Genomic DNA, 20,185 nt, shown 5'->3' on the forward strand with positions numbered 1-20,185 from the left:
TGTGTGTGTGTGTGTGTGTGTGTGTGTGTGTGTGTGTGTGTGTGTGTATGTACACGGGAAAGAATTTTGAGATTTGGAACTAAAAGGAAGTCAAAGCAATGTGGAGTATTTCACAAATATAAAATCACCGTAGAGACTAGACCTAATGCACCAGCATATAATGAAAACCTATGCTATTCCACAAAGGAAGGTTATTCCTCCTCAAAGCCCAGTGTATTAGTTAGAAGGAACAGAAGAAGGAAGTGGGAAATCAGCTGGGACCCTCTTGCCTCCTCGACGCCAGCAGCGTTACTATCTGGACAAAGCTGGCTGATTACTCATGCTGTTGCTACTTTGATGGTATCAGAGACCAGTTTAGGATTACAGTTTTTTCCCCCCTATCTTTCCCTGGCTTGACCACACCCCCCAATTTACGGAGGCAGATCTATTAGGAACATTATGGTCCTTGCATCCTCTTTAGCCTCTGAGAAGAGGATTCCCGCAGGTAGTTGGAAAGAAACCACAGCCAAGTGTGGGAAGCTCAGGACACATCCTTCACTCTGTCTCTGAATCAGCAAAGTAGTAAGTGAGGTGCGGAATTTCTGTCTGAAAATTCTGAGTCTATCTTTTTTTTTTTAGGGGAATTAAAAAGTGGGGATCTTCCAAGACACAATGAGCTTTCTTTTTCTCTTTTAAGATTCTTTTATGCTTTCCCTAAATTGGTTTTCTAAATGACAATATTCATTATTAGCTGCTACTCTTGTTTGTATACTTTAAAATGTATATATTTTATAATTATGTCTATATGCCTCCTTGCCCCCTTCCCGTCTCTCTGCTTGTCTGACTTTTAAAAGGCAAAATCCAGTATGTTTCAGAGAGTTTTCAATTTACTTGTCAGGACCATGAAACTGTTCTTTGGCACATTGGAGCATTTCCAAAGGAATAAAGCTGCAGTTAAAAGATTGAAGTTTCTTTTTGTCTTTCTCTCCTATTGAGGCTATCATTTTACACTTTTTTTTTCTCTTCAGCTTAATGAATTGCTTCTATGGAGAGGAAATTGCAAACAATTTGAATCCTGCAAACCCAACTTAGCTTTTTGTGTTTTTTCCTTTCCCCCTCCTGGGTTATATCTCCCAGCAACCAAAGTACAGAGTAGTACATAAAACTAGGTGAGACAAGGGAGTCTCAATTGAGAGATTTCTTTTTTCTTTCCACCCACTCCTGCATACCCCCAAACTATAGAATGGGACTGGCGTTAGAGAACGGGCTTGGAAGAAGCTGTAGGTATGAAATGGTAATTCCAATCCATTCTCTATTTCTGTCAGGCATTTCAACCTTTGCATATATCTTGTAATCTGCTGCTAAATTCCCCCCACAGCCTCCTTCTCCATAGAAATTTTTTTTTTTTGTTTTGCGAGTAAAGAGTTTAATAAACTAGGCTAGCTCTGGGACTGAGAAATTTCTTCACAGAGATTTTACTTATTGCACTGTGGGTAAATTTTTCTGATCTTAAGACCAATTTTCTTCCTTCTTCATACCACTGTTGTGCAACTGGAAAAGAGATGTTTGCTAAACAACAGGAAATACAGATCTAAGAATGATAACCTAGGCAGATCTATTTGATTTGTAAAAGTCTTGACACTTCAACTCTTTCATCAGTTGTGCTTCTGGATTTCATCTCTTCCTTTTTATCTGGAGAGAAAAGGTTTTCACTTCTTCAGCCATGGGGTCATAGGGTTGAACTGTTGCTGTTCCTGCCTTTATTGGTTTTGTTCAGATTTAACCTGTTGTTTCAGAGAGGGGAGAACTAATGACTTAATGTTGGCAATGTTCTTTGAAGATGAAAAGCTCTTTTCATGTGCTCACTATTAAAGTTATTAATATTAATATTTGGAGAAGGCATGCTGCTTCTAAGTGTAAATCAAGTTCCCATCCTTGCCAACTCAATGGTGAAAAAACAAACAGCAGCAGCAGAAGCCACCCAACCTCTTCCGTCCTGGTTCTGCAGCTGATGTGTCCTCGAGGCCAAAATCATAATCTTAACAGGAAGGGTCTCCATGCACCTGGGTCCTTCCCCACAAATGTCCTACTGGTTTGATGTGGTGGGGGGATGTGATTAAGGTGAATAAGAGTAAAGCAGTTTGATCTCTGAGTGTGTGGCCTTAGTAAGTGGGGAGTAAATACTGACCAAGTCTAATTGTCTTAATAAAAAGGTAATGTATTTAAAAGATGATTACTATGTGGTCTCATAAAAGAAAGAATATAAGCTGGGACTTGTTTCAACTGACTTTTACCTCTCACTATTTCTGTGATGCTGATGTCTCTGGGAGTCAAATTTCCCTCTGAAACGTAAACATTAATCCACTTTGTGAGAGTCATCATAGAATAGGGGATAGAGAACTGATCTTGGAATCACATAGACCTGGGTTCAGGTTCTGCCTTTGACACAGCCAGGATGTGGCTGGGCAAGTCACTTAGCTTTTCAATGCTCTAGGAAATTGAGACTATAAATTACAGAGAAAAGGGCTGACTTGCATTGGTTAGAAGGGGTTTCCTCAGGTTTCCCTGTGCCAATGAAATCACTGGTCTAGTCTCTGTCCCTATCTACTTCATGAGCACATTGTGAGAATAAAGAAAAAAAGAAAAAGAAAAGATATAACATGTTTTTAAAAATTGAAGTACATATGCAAGGCATTATTAAATATTATAACTATTGGTGAAGCAGGAGTGATCAGTTTTGATATTGGAAAAAATTTTTGAAGGTGCAGAGAACTGAGTTTGCTTTCTCATTAGCAGCTTCTTTGTATCACATAGCACTTTCCTTTACCTTGTCTGGACTAGTCCATTGATGGTACAGTCCCCATTGTTTTTCAATAGCTTGCTGAATGAAACACCTGTTGTCGGAGTGCCATCTCTCTGTGTAGAACTATACACTTTCAACTGCTACAAGATCTACCAGGTCAGTGAAAGTACTTTGCTCCTCCACTATATGGCACCTATTACACTCTGACTTGCATTAAAATTACCAACATACTTATCTTATGTATGATACCTGAGTGAATGACTGAATGGCTGAAATATTTTTACTGGAATGTAAGTTCTTTAAAGGAAGTTACTTGCACCTCTCATATTTATCTTTTTCTCCCTCAGGAGTGCCAACCACAGTGCCTAATATATAGTAGGAACTCCATAAATATCTGTTGAATGAGTGAAATGGGAGAGTATGAACTTCAAGGAGAGTCTGTTAAGGTCAGATTTCTCTCCTTTGTCAGACTCAGGGCTTGCTGAGAATGCCAATGCTTGGTATCTCTTTATTTTCTAGTAAATAGATTAATCTTTCTCAACAATTCTTCTTTGAGTATCTCAAAACCAAGCTTCTTATTGATTTAACCAACAATGTCTGATGCCTATTAGCAAATATTCAGTAATCTAGTCATTGCAGTAAGTGAGTACCTTGGCTACAGGGTCGTCTTTTCCCCATAGCTACCCACATGTGCTCCCCAGGGTCCAAATCCCCCTCTCATATCTGTCTTACTGAAATTACTAGGTGGGTGAGATGCCATGGCTGTTGCCCTTATCCACAGATTTCAGGTGTGATACCATTTTTATTACAACTAAGACCTCTGTTGGACTCTCAATGATTTGGGAAAAGGATGAATGGGTCTTGTCTGTTCCTCTAGTCATGAATAAGCTGGAACAGGAAGACAAGTCCAACAGGAAGATATGAAACTGACTATTTCTTTCATCATTATTCATGTCCCACTCCCTGTCACCCAGTTCAAAGGGGATATGGAACAGATGTCTGATTTCATTGGTATGGGCAGATCTCAGGCGAGACAATTCTATCTACTAATTTAGGTAAGATCACCCTTTCTGCAAATGGTTTTAGAAAGTTGCCTAGAGCAAGAAGAGATTAGCACTTAAGGCAACTATGTCCTATAGTGAATAGATAAGAGAGCTGGGCCTGGAGACAAGAAGACCAGAGTTCAAATCCAGCCCAAGAGACTTACTATGTGACCTTTGGCAACCACTTAATCTCTGTTTGCCTCAGTTACCTTAACTGTAAAATGGGGAAAATAATATCATCTACCTTCCAGGATTTTTTTTTGAGGGTCAGATGAGATATTTGTAAAACACTTAGCACAGTGCCTGGCACATAGCAGGTGATATATAAACATATAAATGATGATGATGATAATGATGATGATGATGATGAGGTAACTTCCTCAGGATCACAGTTAGTTTGTGTCAGAAACAGTACTTGAACTCAGGTCTTCCTGGCTCCAAGCCCAGCTCACTATGCTATGCTACCCCTCACCCTGAGCATATCACAGAAATAAGAATTTAATTCCTGGGTGAAGAATGTCATGACTTGTTTTGAAGGTTGTACTTTTAGAAAAAAGTGTACTTTCTGAATATAAGTTTTTAACTTCTAGTTTTCTCTGGGAAGCAAATTGGTCCCCCAACATACTTTATCTGAGAGATTATGATCTTTGTTCCTAGAGTTGCAAAATTTTACCATTATTTTCTCCAGTGGTGAGCATATTTTAGGGACCATTGTGAACTAAATCCTAGGTGGCACACTGGATAGAGTGCCAGGCCTGGTTCCGGCAAGATCCAACCTCAGACATTTACTAGTCATGTGTTTGTCTCAGTTTCCTCAACTGTAAATTGGGATTATAACAGCAACTACTTCTAGGGTTGTTGTGAGGATCATATGAAATGACATTTGTAAAGTTCTTAGCACTGCATCTGGCACAAAGTAGGTGCTTAATAAGTGCTTTTTCCCTTCCCTATTCATTCCAAAAGGGAATTTGTTGAAATCCTGTGGTAGCACATTTGGTTCTCTAATGTTTTTTTATCATAAAGATGTTGATTTTGCTAAGAGATTTGATTCATTGGAGGAGAAAAGACTGATTCATTCTATTAATCAACTAACAACTGTTTGCTGAGCAAAATCCTTCAATATATCAGTTGATGAATGTTTATTGAACACCTACCATGCAACCTGTGCTGTACAAAGTGCTCTTTGAGTTACAGAAAAAGAAGCAGACAGTTCTTCACCTCAGAAGTCTATAATACAGTTGGGGGAAAGAAATATATGCACAAGCAATAATAGTTAACAATAAAAATAGTATATGATTAAGAGCTAAATCATGGCATACCTATAGACTAAGTTCTTCATGTCACACCTATAGACTAAGTTCTTCAGAGTGATGAGAGCTACAGTAATGATTTTAAAAGTTGAGAGGAATCTTAGAAATAAGGTGGTCTAGTACTCTCATTTTGTAGTGGAGAAAAGTGAGATCAGAAAGGTAAACGGAACCGCCCGAGTTAACATGGCTCTTATGAGGTAGTTACAGGGCTTGAACCCAGGTCTCCTTACTTTGCGTCTATAATCTTTTCTTAATCAGGGAAGGGCCAATTTCCCTTTTTAGGAAGAAGATGAGATGTAATTGAATATCCCAGCCATCCAAAAAAAATGGGGATATGCCAATAATTTAGATGGACAAGAAATGTGTAATGAACCCAGATAATAGTATAATGGAATGAACAGAAAGAAGTCAGTTTTTTAGGTCAAATGTCAAGAAAATATTTCTAACAGGAAGAACTATTATATAGTTTTCCCAAGAGAAGTGGCAAAATGGAAAACCCCATCATGTAAGTTTTTTAAAATAGTGAAGCATGTAATACTAATTATTTTTAACAGTGCTTGAGTGAGTGCATGGCTAAACCATAGGGAGGGTTGTCTAGCTAGTGTAGAGAAGAGGCCAAGAGAACTGTAACTTGTAACTCTCAGGAAGAAGGAAAAACCTGGTAAGGTGCTTGGCTATCAGGTGGCATATGACTTTTGAAACACAGAGTAATTATATCAACCAATCATATCAACCAATCAACTAAGCAACTACTATGGGCCAGGCAGTATGCCAAGCACAAAGTACAAAGAAACAACAAAAACCCTCAAGGAGCTTACAGTCTAAAAAAGCGAAGGGGTCAACCTGTCCATATATGTATGTATGATACATACACACACACACATATACATACATACATATATATATATATACACATACATACATATATACAAAGTACAAATAAAGTAACTTTAAGGGGAGAAGTCATTAACTTGGGGCTGGAGGGGAGGAAGAGCGCCTGAAAAAGATCGCCAAAGTTGCTTTCTCTTCAGAATCTTGAAGGAAGCCAATGATTCTAAGAAACAGAGGTGAGGAAGGAGAGCATTCCAGGCATGGGCAACAGCCAGCACAAGGGCATGGAGACTAGAAATAAACTGTTTTGTAAAAGGAGTAAGTAAGTCAGTATGATATGATTGGATTGTATAGTACAAGGAGGAGTGTAATGTGTAAAAAGGCTAGAAAGGTAAGGACACAGGTCGTGAAAATCTTAAAATGCTGAACAGAGGACTTCATATTAGATCCTAGAGGTAATCCAGGAAGCCGCCATAGTTTATTCAGTAATATATTACTATTGTCCTTACTATTCATAAAACCATAGGATTTTAGGGTTGGAAGATGTCTTAGAGATCATCTCATCTAATTCATTTTTACAGATGAAGACAATGAGGTTCAGATATCGATCTATCATTCCAAAGAGCAATGACAGTGCTTGAAATTCCACTAGATAAAAATCAAGGTTCTGTTCAATCTTGATTTCAGCTTCAACTCCATTTCATTTTGATTCAGTTCAATACAACATGTTAATTGGGCTCAGACTACATGGAAGGAACCACACTGGGTCCTGGGCAAACCCAGATGATAAGATATAGCTGTTGCTCTTAGGGATCAAACAATCTAATAGTTGTCCATGCTGTTGTGGCCTTGTCCCCAGTAGGCTCTGCTTCCTCCCAACAGAGCCTCTGTGTCACAGGTGGCAGTCTGAACATTCCTCTCCCTTTCCTGTCTACCCCTCTTAAAAAAAAAAGTTGCTGTATCTATTGCCAAAAAGTCCAGTTCAAGAGTTTTTTCTCAAAGTCTACAGATGTCATGGAATAGAGAGTCCTGGAGATTAGGAATAGTAGCTCAAAAAAAAGAGTTATCATAATGGTTGAACTGTATCAAGTTGTCCTCTTGTTTTCCCTGTACCATTGAACAACTTCCTAAAGAATTCCTGGTCAATATTAAATACCATAAAGAGAGTTATAACCCTGCCAATCTTTTCTTAGAAATTCACTAGTTCTTTATATTTATATCAACTTACTAAGGGGCCATCTATCTCATCAAGATATTGGCTTTTCTCAGAAAGCTGTAACGTTTCCTCACTTGTGCAATCTTTCAATAATAAGCTGATTCCTAACCATTAGACAAAGGATGTTTTCAGGGTTTGCTTCACAAGCCCAGGGCTACACTACAAAAATGATTGTGCCTGGTGGGTGAAATTCATGCTGTCAGGCTAGATATACCAGGATGGTAGAGAACTGCATGGTGAGGGTATGAACAAGGAACAGTTTGGTGGACACCTAAGTACCATTGCCCTAAGAAATAAAGTGTAAAGAGACTGGGGAAATAAGATCCCTGGATTCTAGTCTAGGCTATTCTATTTTTTTTGAGAAAGTCATTTAACCTCTTTGAGCCTCAGTTTCCTTGTAAAATGAGATTAAATGACCCTCCAAGATCCCTTTCAGTACTAGGTAGCAGAGAATGAGACAGTTTAGTGGACAGCTAGAGCACTAGACTTGGAGTTAAGATGTGAGTTCAAATTTGGCTTCAGACATTTACCAGCTGTGTGACCCTAGGCAAGTCACTTGAGCTCTGTTTGCCTCAGTTTCCTTATCTGTGATATGGAGATTAATAATAGTACCTATCTCTTGGGGTTGTTGTGAGGATGAAATGAGAAAATTTCTGTAAACCACTTAGTATAGTGCCTGGCACATAGTAGGCACTATATAACTCCATTATTATTATTATTATTATCATTATATCTGGCCTCAGACACTTACTAGCTATGTGACCTTGGGCAAGTCACTTAACCTTTATCTGCATCAGTTTCCTTGTGTGGAAAATGGGGATAATAACAGCACCTACCTCCTATGATTGTTGTGAGGACAGAATAAGATAATGTTTCTAAAGCACTTTGCAAACTTTAAAGTGCTACATCAGGGCTGGCTATTATTATTATATCTATTTTCAGAAGTGGCAAATTTGTGTCAATTTGTGGTGTTTGACTCTCCTTTGTTACAAAGGAGGACTCCTGTGGGGACATCTTCAGTAGGGGAATTGATAATGATGCACTAAAACCACAACAATGGAGTGTTTAAACAAGCAGAGCAGTGTCGCTACTATTGTAACACATTTAACATCACTTAAAAACATCCTAGGTAATAGAAATTCACTTTCATATATAATCCTCTTTGTATTATTTGCATGCTGAAAGATCATGTTTGTTGATGTTTGTTAAATTCATGATTTAAAACAAAGAAAAATGGAAAAGATCTCTTACAGTTCTAAAATCCTATGATTCTCTGATGTCCCTTTTCATTAATAAATTTCTCTAAGCTGCCCATATAATGTGTTCATTTTTTCATTAGTGTGGGGTGGCAATTTCAGCTTGTAATAGTTAACACAAAACTCAAGAGTTGGAAAAACATGGGCCAGCACAAAGGACCCTGGATTAGGTTCAAACCCTGGCCCTGATGTTTAATAGCTGTGTAACTTTAGAAAAGTCACTTACCCGCTCTGGGCCTCAGTTTTCCTATCTGTAAGATGGGGGGAGAAATTACTTCTGACAGCTCTTCTGGCTCTAAATCAGTAAACATATGACAGTAAAATGAATGAATCTCTATTCTGAGAACAAAAACAAAAGAAGACGGGAAGGACAGAGGAAGTTAGGGTCTTTTCGGTCCAAGATACTCGTTTATGCCAGTGAGGGTGACACTGTCCTTATTTTTTTGAATGGTGTTGTCTAGGTCTCTCAGTATAGGCACAGCTTTTTGGTTGTGTCTGTAATCTCCGTAAGGGCTGGGGCCATATCTAAATTTGGCATTGAATACCACACCCTAAACACACTAAAAGCCTGAAAATAACAATTATTTAAATTCTCATTCTCTCTGGGGATTTCTTTGGCTGCAACTATTCTGTGGCATTTTCCATCTTAAAGTTCATTTTTCACTTACATTTGATCAAGAGTCTCAACTAGGGTCACTATAGCTAACATTCATGATTGTGAAAAATGGGTGAATGAGCTCTTAAAACCACCACTTAAAGCTAAATTCATTCGCTCTGTATCAAACCATTAAAAAAAAAAGCTGAGTTTCTACTATGTGTGAAGCACTGTGTTTTGTGCTGTGATGCTGAGGCCAAGTATGAATCTTCCCCAGAGCTACCAGAAGGACTTTAGGGATTGTATTTGAACAGTAGACTGTGTAGTCACTTTTGCTAATTGATAGAAATCTACTTTCAACCTGTTGCCATTTAGAAGTGGTTATTGATTTAAGGCTAGTGGATTTAATAAATCTAACACAGTGTTCCATCCTATGGATAAAAAATTTAAAACAACAGCAACAACAACTCACTTAGTTCCTGTCCTCAAGGTGCTTCCATTCTCCTGGGGGTGGGGTGGGAGAGTATAACCAGAAAATACAACTTTTAGAAGATATAGTATGATCTTGCTAAAAAAAAAAAGGAAATCCAGACAGAGTGCTTAAGAAAATTGAAGGAATTAAGACCACTTTCAGTTGGAGAGATCACAAAGACTGAGCCTTGAAGGAAGGAAAGATTTAGCAGGAAGAGATAAGAAAGGAGTGCATTCCAGGCGAGAGCTCAGAGGGAGTACAAGGAGAAGGGAAGCAGTCTAAATTAGCTAGATGAAATAAACTGCTGATTTCAGGTTAGCTTTCAATGCTTAGAACTGGCATCCTTGCCTACATCCTTGATAGTTTCATGATCAACGAAAATATTTTTTCATGTGATCTGGTACCTCCCTTCTGTACTTATTTGATGTTGGTGCGAAATGAATACTTTGATTTCCTAAAAGTGATTTCCAGATTCTAGAATAATTGGGGGGGGGGAACTTTAGTCATATGAGGAATATTTTAGAGGCCTTTTCCTGGGGGATTATGGTCAAAGAAACAGAAGGTATCTCAATAGATTACAAGCTTCTGATATAAAATCTTAAAATCACAGAATTTTAGAATAAAAAAGATTTTAAGAAATATGTCATCACTACCTACTTTATACATGTCTCCTCTTCAATATTCTTGGCAAGTGGTTTTCCAGATGTGTCTGTGTGCTTTTACTGATGGAGAATTCACTACTTTATGAGGTAGGCTATTCCATTTTCAGGTGGCTTTAATTATTAGGTAGTTAATTCTTCCTTCTATTGAGCCAAAACCTGCTTTCCTAAGACCTCAAATACTATTTTTTGGAGTAAATATTATAGTATTAGGTAAGGCTTCAAAAAGTATAACAGCATGTCATGAAAGGGACTAGATTCTTAAATTTCAGCTCTAAATGTCAAACATTCCAATACTCTCATATTCATTTTTCTCCCCAGGGGAAACTTGTAGTATCAGAATAAGTACCAATTGAGCTTAAGATTTAGTTGGCACTAGATCAACACCATCATGTATACAATGGCAAGTTTGACATTAGAAAGTATCACATGTAATTAGAGGATGAAGTTATTTAGAGAATAGGAAAATGGATTTACATGATTTTTAAACCACTTGTTCACAAAGGGATTGGTGGTGTTTAAGAGAAGAGTAAAAGTGGGGAGAAATAAAGCTAAGACATTAATTAGTCAAATGGTCCATTCAAAAATAGACTTCCAATAGATAGATTTCTCTCTCAAATGAGAGTAAGGAAAAACCCATTTGCCCTTCCACCTACTGAAAAGTTACCACTTGGTGACCTCTTGTGAAGGGAGATCAAGGGTCAGAGGTATCTAGTTCAATCCATTTCCTAGCTTCATTTCCCAGCAATGGCTCCTTGACTACTTACGTGGTATGTACCATGTAATTACTGGTAGAACGGGGTCATAGGAAGAGAGCAATGATAGAGTACAAGCTTACTTTGCATGAAGTTGATTGACTTATTTATTTATTTTTTTGCAATAACATTGTTAATACTGTAGAACCAAATCCCACTGTCAAGTTGCCAAACCCCATGGTAACAATGTTCGGCTGTTTGCCCATTTATAATGTTTAGAACATTGGAACAAACTGTTCCTTGTTCACTTAAAATCATTTCCCCCCCAGAACCAATTAACATTAACTAGGGGTATACTTAAAACACTCATCACAAAGTCCACTCAATGTTTTTAGTAAGCTTTCACAAAACCAGCCTCAAAGTTACATGTTGCACACACTCATTCATACACGTCCACTTCCCTTTGTCCAAGAGACAGCTTCACCTTCTCAGTTTACTTGGAAACTTACATATGTTGCTATTTCTTCATGCCACCAATGTCTTTTTTCACACAGTTTCATCCAGCCAACTACTTGCTGACTTAGAAAAAAAACCTAAATAGCACATGAAAAGAAATAAAATTATATCCCCTTTACTACTTTGCTATAAAGACCAATCCTAGCTAATTACACAGCTAACAGAAATGGATACTTACTAGCTGGACAAGTCACAACTTCTCTGATACTTATTTTCGTTTGTAAAATGAAATAATAGTAGTTCCCTCCTTGTAGAGTACAAGGAGGATCAAATGAAATAATGGGTTTAAAGCACTTTGTAAAGCTTAAATCATTACATATCAAATTATCATTTCTCCTATTATTCATAGAAAGAGTACTGGTCCTAGAGTCAAAGAACCTGGGTTCAAATTCCAGCTCTGCTATTGTGAACTAGGAATAATATTAAGAGGTGCCATTTTATATAGCATTTAATGTTACAGTGCTTAATATTGTGAGGTTGGGGAAATCCACAGAGATTAAATAAGTTGCCCAGGGTTGAACAGATAGAATGCTTCAGAGTGGGATTGGAACCTGGATCTCAACTAACTTTAGGTTCAGCACTCATTCCACTATAAGAGGCTTCCTGTCATGTCACTTTCTGGACCTCATTTTCCTCTTCTGTAAAATGAAAGCTTCAATTCCAAATGAATGAATGATATGTCTCTGCTAGATTTGGGCTCACTGGACTTTTTTTTTTTTAGCAATGGCAAAGGCATTTCCATTTTAGACAAGGTTCCTTGGAAGTATTGGTCTTTGGGACCACATTGTTTCCTTTTTATATCCGAGGCTGAAGCAAGTGACTTTCTCTGAATCTTTGCTTAAATTGCTCATTGGAATTTCAAATCATGGGAGATTAGGAGGAAACATAATTGCATACCTATCTGAATTTTTCAGCTTTTAGGAGAGAATAAGATACTCTGTTTTTTCCATCAGTCTTTTCAGTTTCTCATACACCCCATATTACATTTTTACATTAAAGTATCAAAAAGCTATTATTAGTAGTTCATTCATTAATGAACCAACAAATGATTATTGGGAAATTGCTACATTCATGACCCTATACTTGACACATTATTGGTGAGCTAGCAAAAGTGACTGATAAATTAGCATTTTAAAATATGGTGTATTTTTACCTGTTAGCATACCTAACATCAGGAATGGTCTCCAAGAACTTATATCACAGAATGGATATCCTTGAACTAATGGGAAAATAAATATCAACAAACAAGTGCTAGAGCTCCCAGAATTGATGTGAATTGGTCTTCAGCTCTTATTAAGAACTTATCTCTTTCTTGGGGGTAGAAAAACCAGGGCTTCCTCTCTCTACAATCCTTCCAACCCCCCTGACTTTGACCTCAAGGTCCTTGACACATTCAGCCTTAAAATAAGTTCCCTGATGAGAAATGAGTGAAAGGTTAGCCAATTGGCTGAGCCTTAATTCACTTATCTGAAGGTGGGTATGAAGCACAAGACTGGCAAAGCTAATGACCAAATACTTTACAGATAAGAAAACTGAGTCACAGAGAAGAGTCTAAAATACCTGTGGTAGAGCTAGATTTGGGGCAGCAGGACTTCATATTCATAATGTCAATAGTGAATTTATTTGATCTCTTATTCTCAGCAAAGCTCTACAAAGGTCTTTATGTCATTACTATGAGAGATATGGTTGGATGGTAAGAATCATAGGGGATCAGTAAGACTTGGGGCTAGTCTGGCTTTGCCTGAGATTTACCTTGAGCAAATATGGAGCTTTGGAAACTGTATAATGTTACAAAATATTAAAATATGATCATATTAGAAATGGATAGACATGGGATGCTATTATTTGAAATGGATTTGCATGCAGGTCCGTAAACATTCAACTCCTTTGACTAGTGTGGACAATCTGATGGATTTCCACTTGGTGTGACCTTCCATATTTGTGCCACAGGATTGTATGCTCAATTATGTAATGACATGTAAGCAATGCTACATGGCATGAATGGTGTAAGTGATGCCACTTGAGCAAAATTGGCCTTGTCCTTCATGATACTTCAATAACAAGTATCTATATTATTTTTACACCTAAGCAGGTCTGATGGCTTCCAATCCAGGGGCATAGACACATGATTTCTAGATTTTAAATACTATGACAGTAGAGAGCCAGGAAAGTCAGAAGAACTGGGCTCATCTCTGCCACTTCCTGCCTGAGTGATGTTGGGTAAATCACTTCCCCTCTCTCAGGCTCAATTTTCTCATCTGTAGAGCCAGACTAGATGAGCTCTGAGGTCCCTCCCAGCTCTAACATTTGGTAAGTCTAAGGTTCTAAGAAAAATGCATTTAGATAATAGTCCTATCATTTTCAGGTGGGAGTCACTTTTTCTTCACAAGCCAAGAAAGTTTTGACTGCCCCTGTTGCCTGCTTCTGCAAGGGTATTCATGGCCTGTGGCAGCTGGCCTGCGTCACAATCTACAGATGGTGAAAGGGTGTGCTTTTTTTTCCCCAAAAAATAATAAAGCAGTAATCCATTTCTGTCCCAGAGTTATTTCCTGAGATGAGAGCCCTTGAGAGCTCTGGCAACTCCCTCTTTTGAGTTTCCTCCCTGGGCAAAGGGCTTCTCCTCAAGGGATATGTCACTCATATAGAATATAGCTTCAAGAACCCAGCACAGCACGGAATGCACCATATGTTGGGCCTGGGGTTTCCTCCCTCACACTGTCAGTTGGAAAAAGAAAACATATTTCTTCCAAACATTTTTCTAAGTACATTTCCATGAGGAGGAGTGCAGTCTGGCAGGCTGACCAAGGGTTCATGAGGCCATGAATTGGGCATCAGAATATGACTGCCAGTATGGACCTTTCTCCAAGGGTACCCTGGAGAGGATAAAGGTCATTTTTTGTTGATAGGAGCCTGAGAAGGACTGGACTATTATGATGAATGTATGACATGTGGTTGTAGATTTTTCTGTAGCCCATGCTGACTTAGGGATTTGTGGATATTCTTTGGAGGTGGTTATAGGCAGGTTAAGCAAACTCCATAATGTAGGGTGAAAAAACTCCGTGGTTTTCAAGCCTCTAAAAAGTAATTTCTTGTATCACTCCTTTGGATAGCTAAAGATGCAAGTTACTTTTTGGAAAACTGGCCAATTGTCATTTGGACAACCAGGTTAGAAAGTTCATCACAGTACTCTCCATGTACTGTAACTGATCTTGCTAATTCTATAGCAATAACCACCTAGTGGTGCAGTGTATAGTCAGAAGACCTGGATTTGAATCAGAACTTTCCACTTCCTACCTTGGATAAGTGAACTTGTTCAAGTCATTTTTCCTAGGTCTAATCTGTTTCTTTACCTGGAGGAGGAAAGAATTGGGTTAGATGCTCTGTATATTTCCTTCTAGCTCTGAATCCCATGATTTTATGAAGAATGCAGAGAATATACCAACTGGAAGGGGTCTTTTGAGGTCCTAAAGTCTGTCCCTGCATCATAAAGCAGGACCAAATTCAGACTATTCATAAATTCTAGGAAAATATTATCAAAATCTTCCTTAGTATATCATTCTAATTACTACCATGTAGTAGAATTTTTAAAAATTCAAATCACAAGAAAATGAAGCTGGTATCATAGATTCATTAATCAATTAAAGAAAGAAAGCACTTTTCCAGGATATGTTCTCAAGTTCTCAGGTGATCTAGTCTAATCTACTAAATCTTGGACATCAACATCTTCAGTACTATGAAATATAGGTGTCATATAGTGCAATGGAGTATTTTTCTCAACTCTATCAGTGTAGCACATTTCTTTCATATTCCTTGACATTTCGGCAACTTTTACTGCTGCCATTTTATTTCAAGGTGGCAAGTAGAAAAAGTAGTCTGATCTGGGTTCAAATCTCAGTCTTGTTACTTACTAGCTATGTGACATTGGGCACTTTGTAGAAGAGAAAAGGAAGGACAAAGAAGAGGAAAAGGAGGAGGAGGAGGAGAAAAAGGAGGAAGAGGAAGGAGAAAAGGAAAGAAGATAAGAATTATAAGGAGAAAAGGAATAAGGTGGGGCAGCTAGGTAGTTCAGTGGATAGAACACTGGCCCTATAGTCAGGAGGACCTGAGTTCAAATCTGGCCTCAGACCAAACATTTGACACTTACTAGCTGTGTGACCCTGGGCAAGTCACTTAACCCCAATTGCCTAACAAAATAAAAAGGAATAAGGAAAAGAAGAATAAAAATAAGAAGTAGAAGAAGGGGGAAAGGATGATATTTTTGTACTGGGGAAAAGGATGAAATTTTTGTACTTTAAGGTTTTTAAAGTGCTTTATTATTTTTCTTTTTTACATTCTTTTAAAAAATTTAAATGAATTTTTTTCAATGAACAAAAATCTATTTTCTGTCCCTCCCACCTCCCTTGCCCCTCAATGAAAAAAAGAAAAGAAAAGAAAAGAAAATCCTTGTAACAAATATGCACAGTCAAGTAAAACAAATCTCTATATTGGTCATTTCCAAGAATTATGTGTCCTAACGCACTGAGTCCATCACCTCTTTATCAGGAGGTGAGTAGCATGTTTCATCATGAATCTTCTGGAATTGTGGTTCAACACTGTTTTGATCAGAGTTCTTAAGTCTTTCAAAGTTATTTGTCTTTACATTATTGTTGTTATTATATAAATTGTCCTCCTAGTTCGTCTCACCTCACTACGCCTCAGTTCATAGAAGTTTTCCCAGGTTTCTCTGAAATCATGCTTTTCATCATTCCTTACAGCACCAAAGTATTCTATCACATTCATACATGTACCTTACCTTATTCAGTCATTCCCCAGTTGATGGGAGTTTCCAGTTCATCATCACCACAAAAAGAGCTGCACTAAATATTTTTGTACATGAATTCATTTCCTCTTTCTTTGACCTCTTTGAAGGTATAGACTAGGGTTGGGGAATCTGCAGCCTCAAGGCCACATGTAGCCCTCTAGGTCCTCAGGTGTGGCCTGTTTGGCTGAATCCAAACTTCACAGAACAAATCCTCATAATAAAAGGATTTGTTCCGTAAAATTTGGACTCAGTCAAAAGGCCACACCCAAGGACCTAAAAGGCCACATGTGGCTTTGAGGCTGCAGGTTCCCCACCCCTGCTATAGACCTAGTAGTGGTTTGCAAAGTGCTTTACATACTTTACCTCATTTGATCCCCACATCAACCCTATGTGTTAGGTACCATAGGTGTTATTTTTCCATTTTACAGAGAAGTATACTGATGCTCAGAGAGGTTATCTGGCTTGCCCATAGCTGCACAGCTAGTAAATACCAGAGAGGCATTTGAACATGTTTCCTCATTTGTAAGATGAGGATAATAATTTTTGTACTTCCTATGTCACATGGGTGGTGTGAGGATCCCATGATAAAAGGAATACAAAGTATTTTTAAGCTTTATATATATAGATATAGATATAGATATATAGATATATACCTGTCGGCTATCATTGTTTGTTGTCAAATGCAATCAATATCCTTTAAATGATAAAATGAAACATCAGAAAAGACAGATTGACAGCTACCTACCAGGTAGCTAATTTGAAAGAGATATAAAGTCAGGTCAACAAGCATTTATTAAATGCCTGCTATGTGCCAGGAGATGTGCTAAGTGCTGGGGATAAAAAAAAAAAGGCAATAGTCCCTACTCTCTAGCAGAAGCTCTCAATCTAATGGGTGGAGACAACCGTGTGCAAACAAGATAATGTGTAAGATAAATTGGTGATACTTGGCCATATACAAACAACCATGTACAAATAAAATACATGCAAGATAAATTAGAGATAATTGATAGAGGAAAGGCATTAAAGGAGATCAGGAAAGGCTTCTTATAGAATGGTTGAATTTTGATTGCACCTAATGTTTAGAGTAATGAAACTGAAGGATACTGCATCATCAAAGAAACACATATTCAATGCATTAGTAAGGCAGGAAAGTGAGCTAAAGCATTTTAGAAAGAAACAACAGCAATGGTTGAAACAAACGAAAAAAGTTTTTTTTTTTTAAATTAATCCTCAGTAAGAGAATTAAATCAACCTGAATGCCTCATTTCCCATACATGACAGCTAATCAGATTTGTTAAAAAAGAAAGAAAGAAAATCTCTAAGGTAGTACCTATTCCTTAATAGTCTTACCCTCTCTCTTTTTTTTTCCCTCACAGCAAAAACTCTCTCACTCTTCAAACAGAGATTGCTTCTGTGGGGCTTGCCTTTCCTTTGGACCAAACTTGAGTTCTACCTCCTTCCTAGATAGGGCTTCTCTCCTGTATACCAGGTTTAAGGAGTCATTCCTCCCTCCCAACTCGGTAGCACTTCTCTATAGAATTTACTGGGCAGCACCTTGGGTTGTTCTTTTAAGTTTGTGTATCCCCAGTAACTAGTGCATGATCTCGTGTGTATTTTAATATGTCATATCTGCCAACCATCAATGTAGGTACTCCCTCCAACTTACCTATCACCTTAATATAGATTTAGAAATGTCTGGTATCTTGGAGGCCATTAAGTCCACTCTCTTCATTTCAAAGAAGACACTGAAGACCAAAGAGATTAAATGTTTTGCTGGAAGCTCCTTAAGAAGGAAAAACAGAATTTGAACCCAGCTTTTCTGACTGCAAATCCAGCATTCTTTTCACAATCTCTCTTCTCATCCTGTTGGAGAAACTCCCTCCACCAATCAATCCAAACTGGTGACCTGTTCACATAGTCTTGGATAGTTACATGGAAGCATGGAGAGCTTAAGTGATTTGCCCATGGTCACATGATAATGTCAGGGGCAAAACTTGAACCCAAGTATTCCTGATTCCAAGGCCGGCATTCTACACATTACATTGTACCATTCAGTCTCTTACCTGAGAGCTCTTCTTGAGGTCCAGCCAAGGGAACCCCAAGGACCTTGCACATGAAAGGCACTTTATAAAGGTTTGCTAAACTAAATGAAATTGAAAGGTTTCCCTCTCCAAATGGTCTGAGGATTCCTGGAAGACAAAGACAGTATTTTGTATCTCTTTGTGTACCTAGTAACCAGGGTAGTGCCTTGTATTTAGCAAATGCTCAGTAAATGTTTATTGACAATCAGAATATAATATCACATAGGATAAAAGTCTATGGACTTAGACTCCATTAGGTAGCTGTGAGAAGGCTAGGAGACACAGTAGATAGGGCACTAGGCCTGGATTCAGGAAGACCTGAGTTAAAATTTGATCTCAGACACTTAGTAAATGTGTGACTCTGGGCAAGTAGTTTAACTTCTGTCTGCCTCAGTTTCCTCAAATGTATAGAGAAGATAACAGCACCTATCTCACAGAATTATTATGCAGATCCAGTGAGATGCTATTTGTAAAGCACTAGGCACAGTGTCTGGCACCTAGTAGGCATTTACTAAATACTTATTCCCATTTGAGTCCATTGTGGACAAGTTGCTAAATAATGCTGGCCCTCAGTTTCCATATATATAAAATGAAAGGACTTAAAACTAGATGATCTCTACCATCCTTTCAATGCTGAACATTAAGAACTGAAGTTGAGTTCCCAGGTCACACATCCATAAGTGCATGTTCAGTAGATTCTCTCTCCCATGCAGGACTTGCCAAGATGATGAGTTACTATGTGGATTCAACAGCCAGCAGCCCTGCCTCCTACTCCGTTGCTCGGCCAGGAGGACTGGTAAGTTATATTCTCTTTCTTCCTCTCATTTTCCGTCAGGGCCCAGAGACACCTTGCCACAGACCTCAATTTTCTTTACTGTCTTTGAATAGAGAGGTCAGAAACTGACCTATCTAATCATTTTAATTCACCATTCCAGTATCCTTACCAAGAAAACCCCATGACGATAGGGTCACAAAGGGTCAGACACTACTGAATGGCTCAACAACAACAATTATTAAAACTTGTACTCAATTGTCAATGAAGTGAGTTTGGAAATTCCTTTTAGAAGCAGCACAGTGGATAGAGGGCTGGACCTTCAGTTGGGAAGACCTGAGTTCAAATGTGGACTCAGGTCCTTATTAGTTGTGTGAACTAAGGCAAGTCATTTAACCTTTGTCTGCCTCAGTTTCCTCTTCTGTATGAGGGTAATGATAACACCTACCTCCCAGGGTTGTTGTGAGAATAAAATGAAATAGATAATATTTGTGAAGTGCTTTGTAACCTTTAAGGCACTATGTAAATGCTAGTTAGCTTTCATTATTTTGGAATACTTAAGATGTAATATTTATCTTTCCTTGGATAAATGCACAAAATAAAAACCCTAGACTCTGATTTCTGCTTCAGAGGACCACAGAAAGTGTGGGTTTAACAGAATTTACTCTAAACATATTTTCCTGTGGAAAGTTAGTGTCTTCTGATCAGTTGAACCTGGGTTGGTTTTTCAGGGATTGAGCTGTCTAAATCCTAAACCTTCAAATGTCAACAGCATTCTAAAATTAGTGAACCTAAGCAGAGAAAGATTTTCTTTTTTTTAATTGCTAATCTCTTTATTTTTTTGACTTAATAGTATTTTATTTTTTCCAATTACATGTAAAGATAGTTTTCAATATTCATATTTATAAGATTTTGAGTTCCCATTTTTTTCCTCCTCTTCCTTCCCTTCTCCTTCCCAAGACAGCAAGCAGTCTGATGTAGACTATACATATATAATCACATTAAACATATTTCCACATTAGTCATGTTGCGAAAGAAGAATCAGAACAAAAGGAAAAAACCATGAGAAAGGAGAAAGAGAATATGTGTGTGTGTGTGTGTGTGTGTGTGAGAGAGAGAGAGAGAGAGAGAGAGAGAGAGAGAGAGAGAGAGAGAG

The 20,185-nt window shown here is 38.0% G+C and overlaps 1 protein-coding gene across 1 annotated transcript in view; it reads left to right on the forward strand.

Annotated features, from left to right (window-relative positions):
- The first annotated feature begins 483 nt into the window (after positions 1 to 483).
- ETS1 (ETS proto-oncogene 1, transcription factor) overlaps positions 484 to 20,185 on the forward strand; it is a 190,636-nt gene continuing 170,934 nt past the window's right edge. Inside the window, exons 1-2 of the mRNA XM_027835254.1 lie at positions 484 to 570; positions 18,971 to 19,053. Of these exons, the coding sequence (XP_027691055.1) occupies positions 18,982 to 19,053 (72 nt within the window). The 5' untranslated portion in view covers positions 484 to 570; positions 18,971 to 18,981. The remainder of the gene's footprint in view (positions 571 to 18,970; positions 19,054 to 20,185) is intronic.

The sequence above is a fragment of the Vombatus ursinus genome, unplaced genomic scaffold (genome assembly GCF_900497805.2).
Source record: "Vombatus ursinus unplaced genomic scaffold, bare-nosed wombat genome assembly UNPS02014813.1, whole genome shotgun sequence".
NCBI lineage: Eukaryota > Metazoa > Chordata > Mammalia > Diprotodontia > Vombatidae > Vombatus > Vombatus ursinus.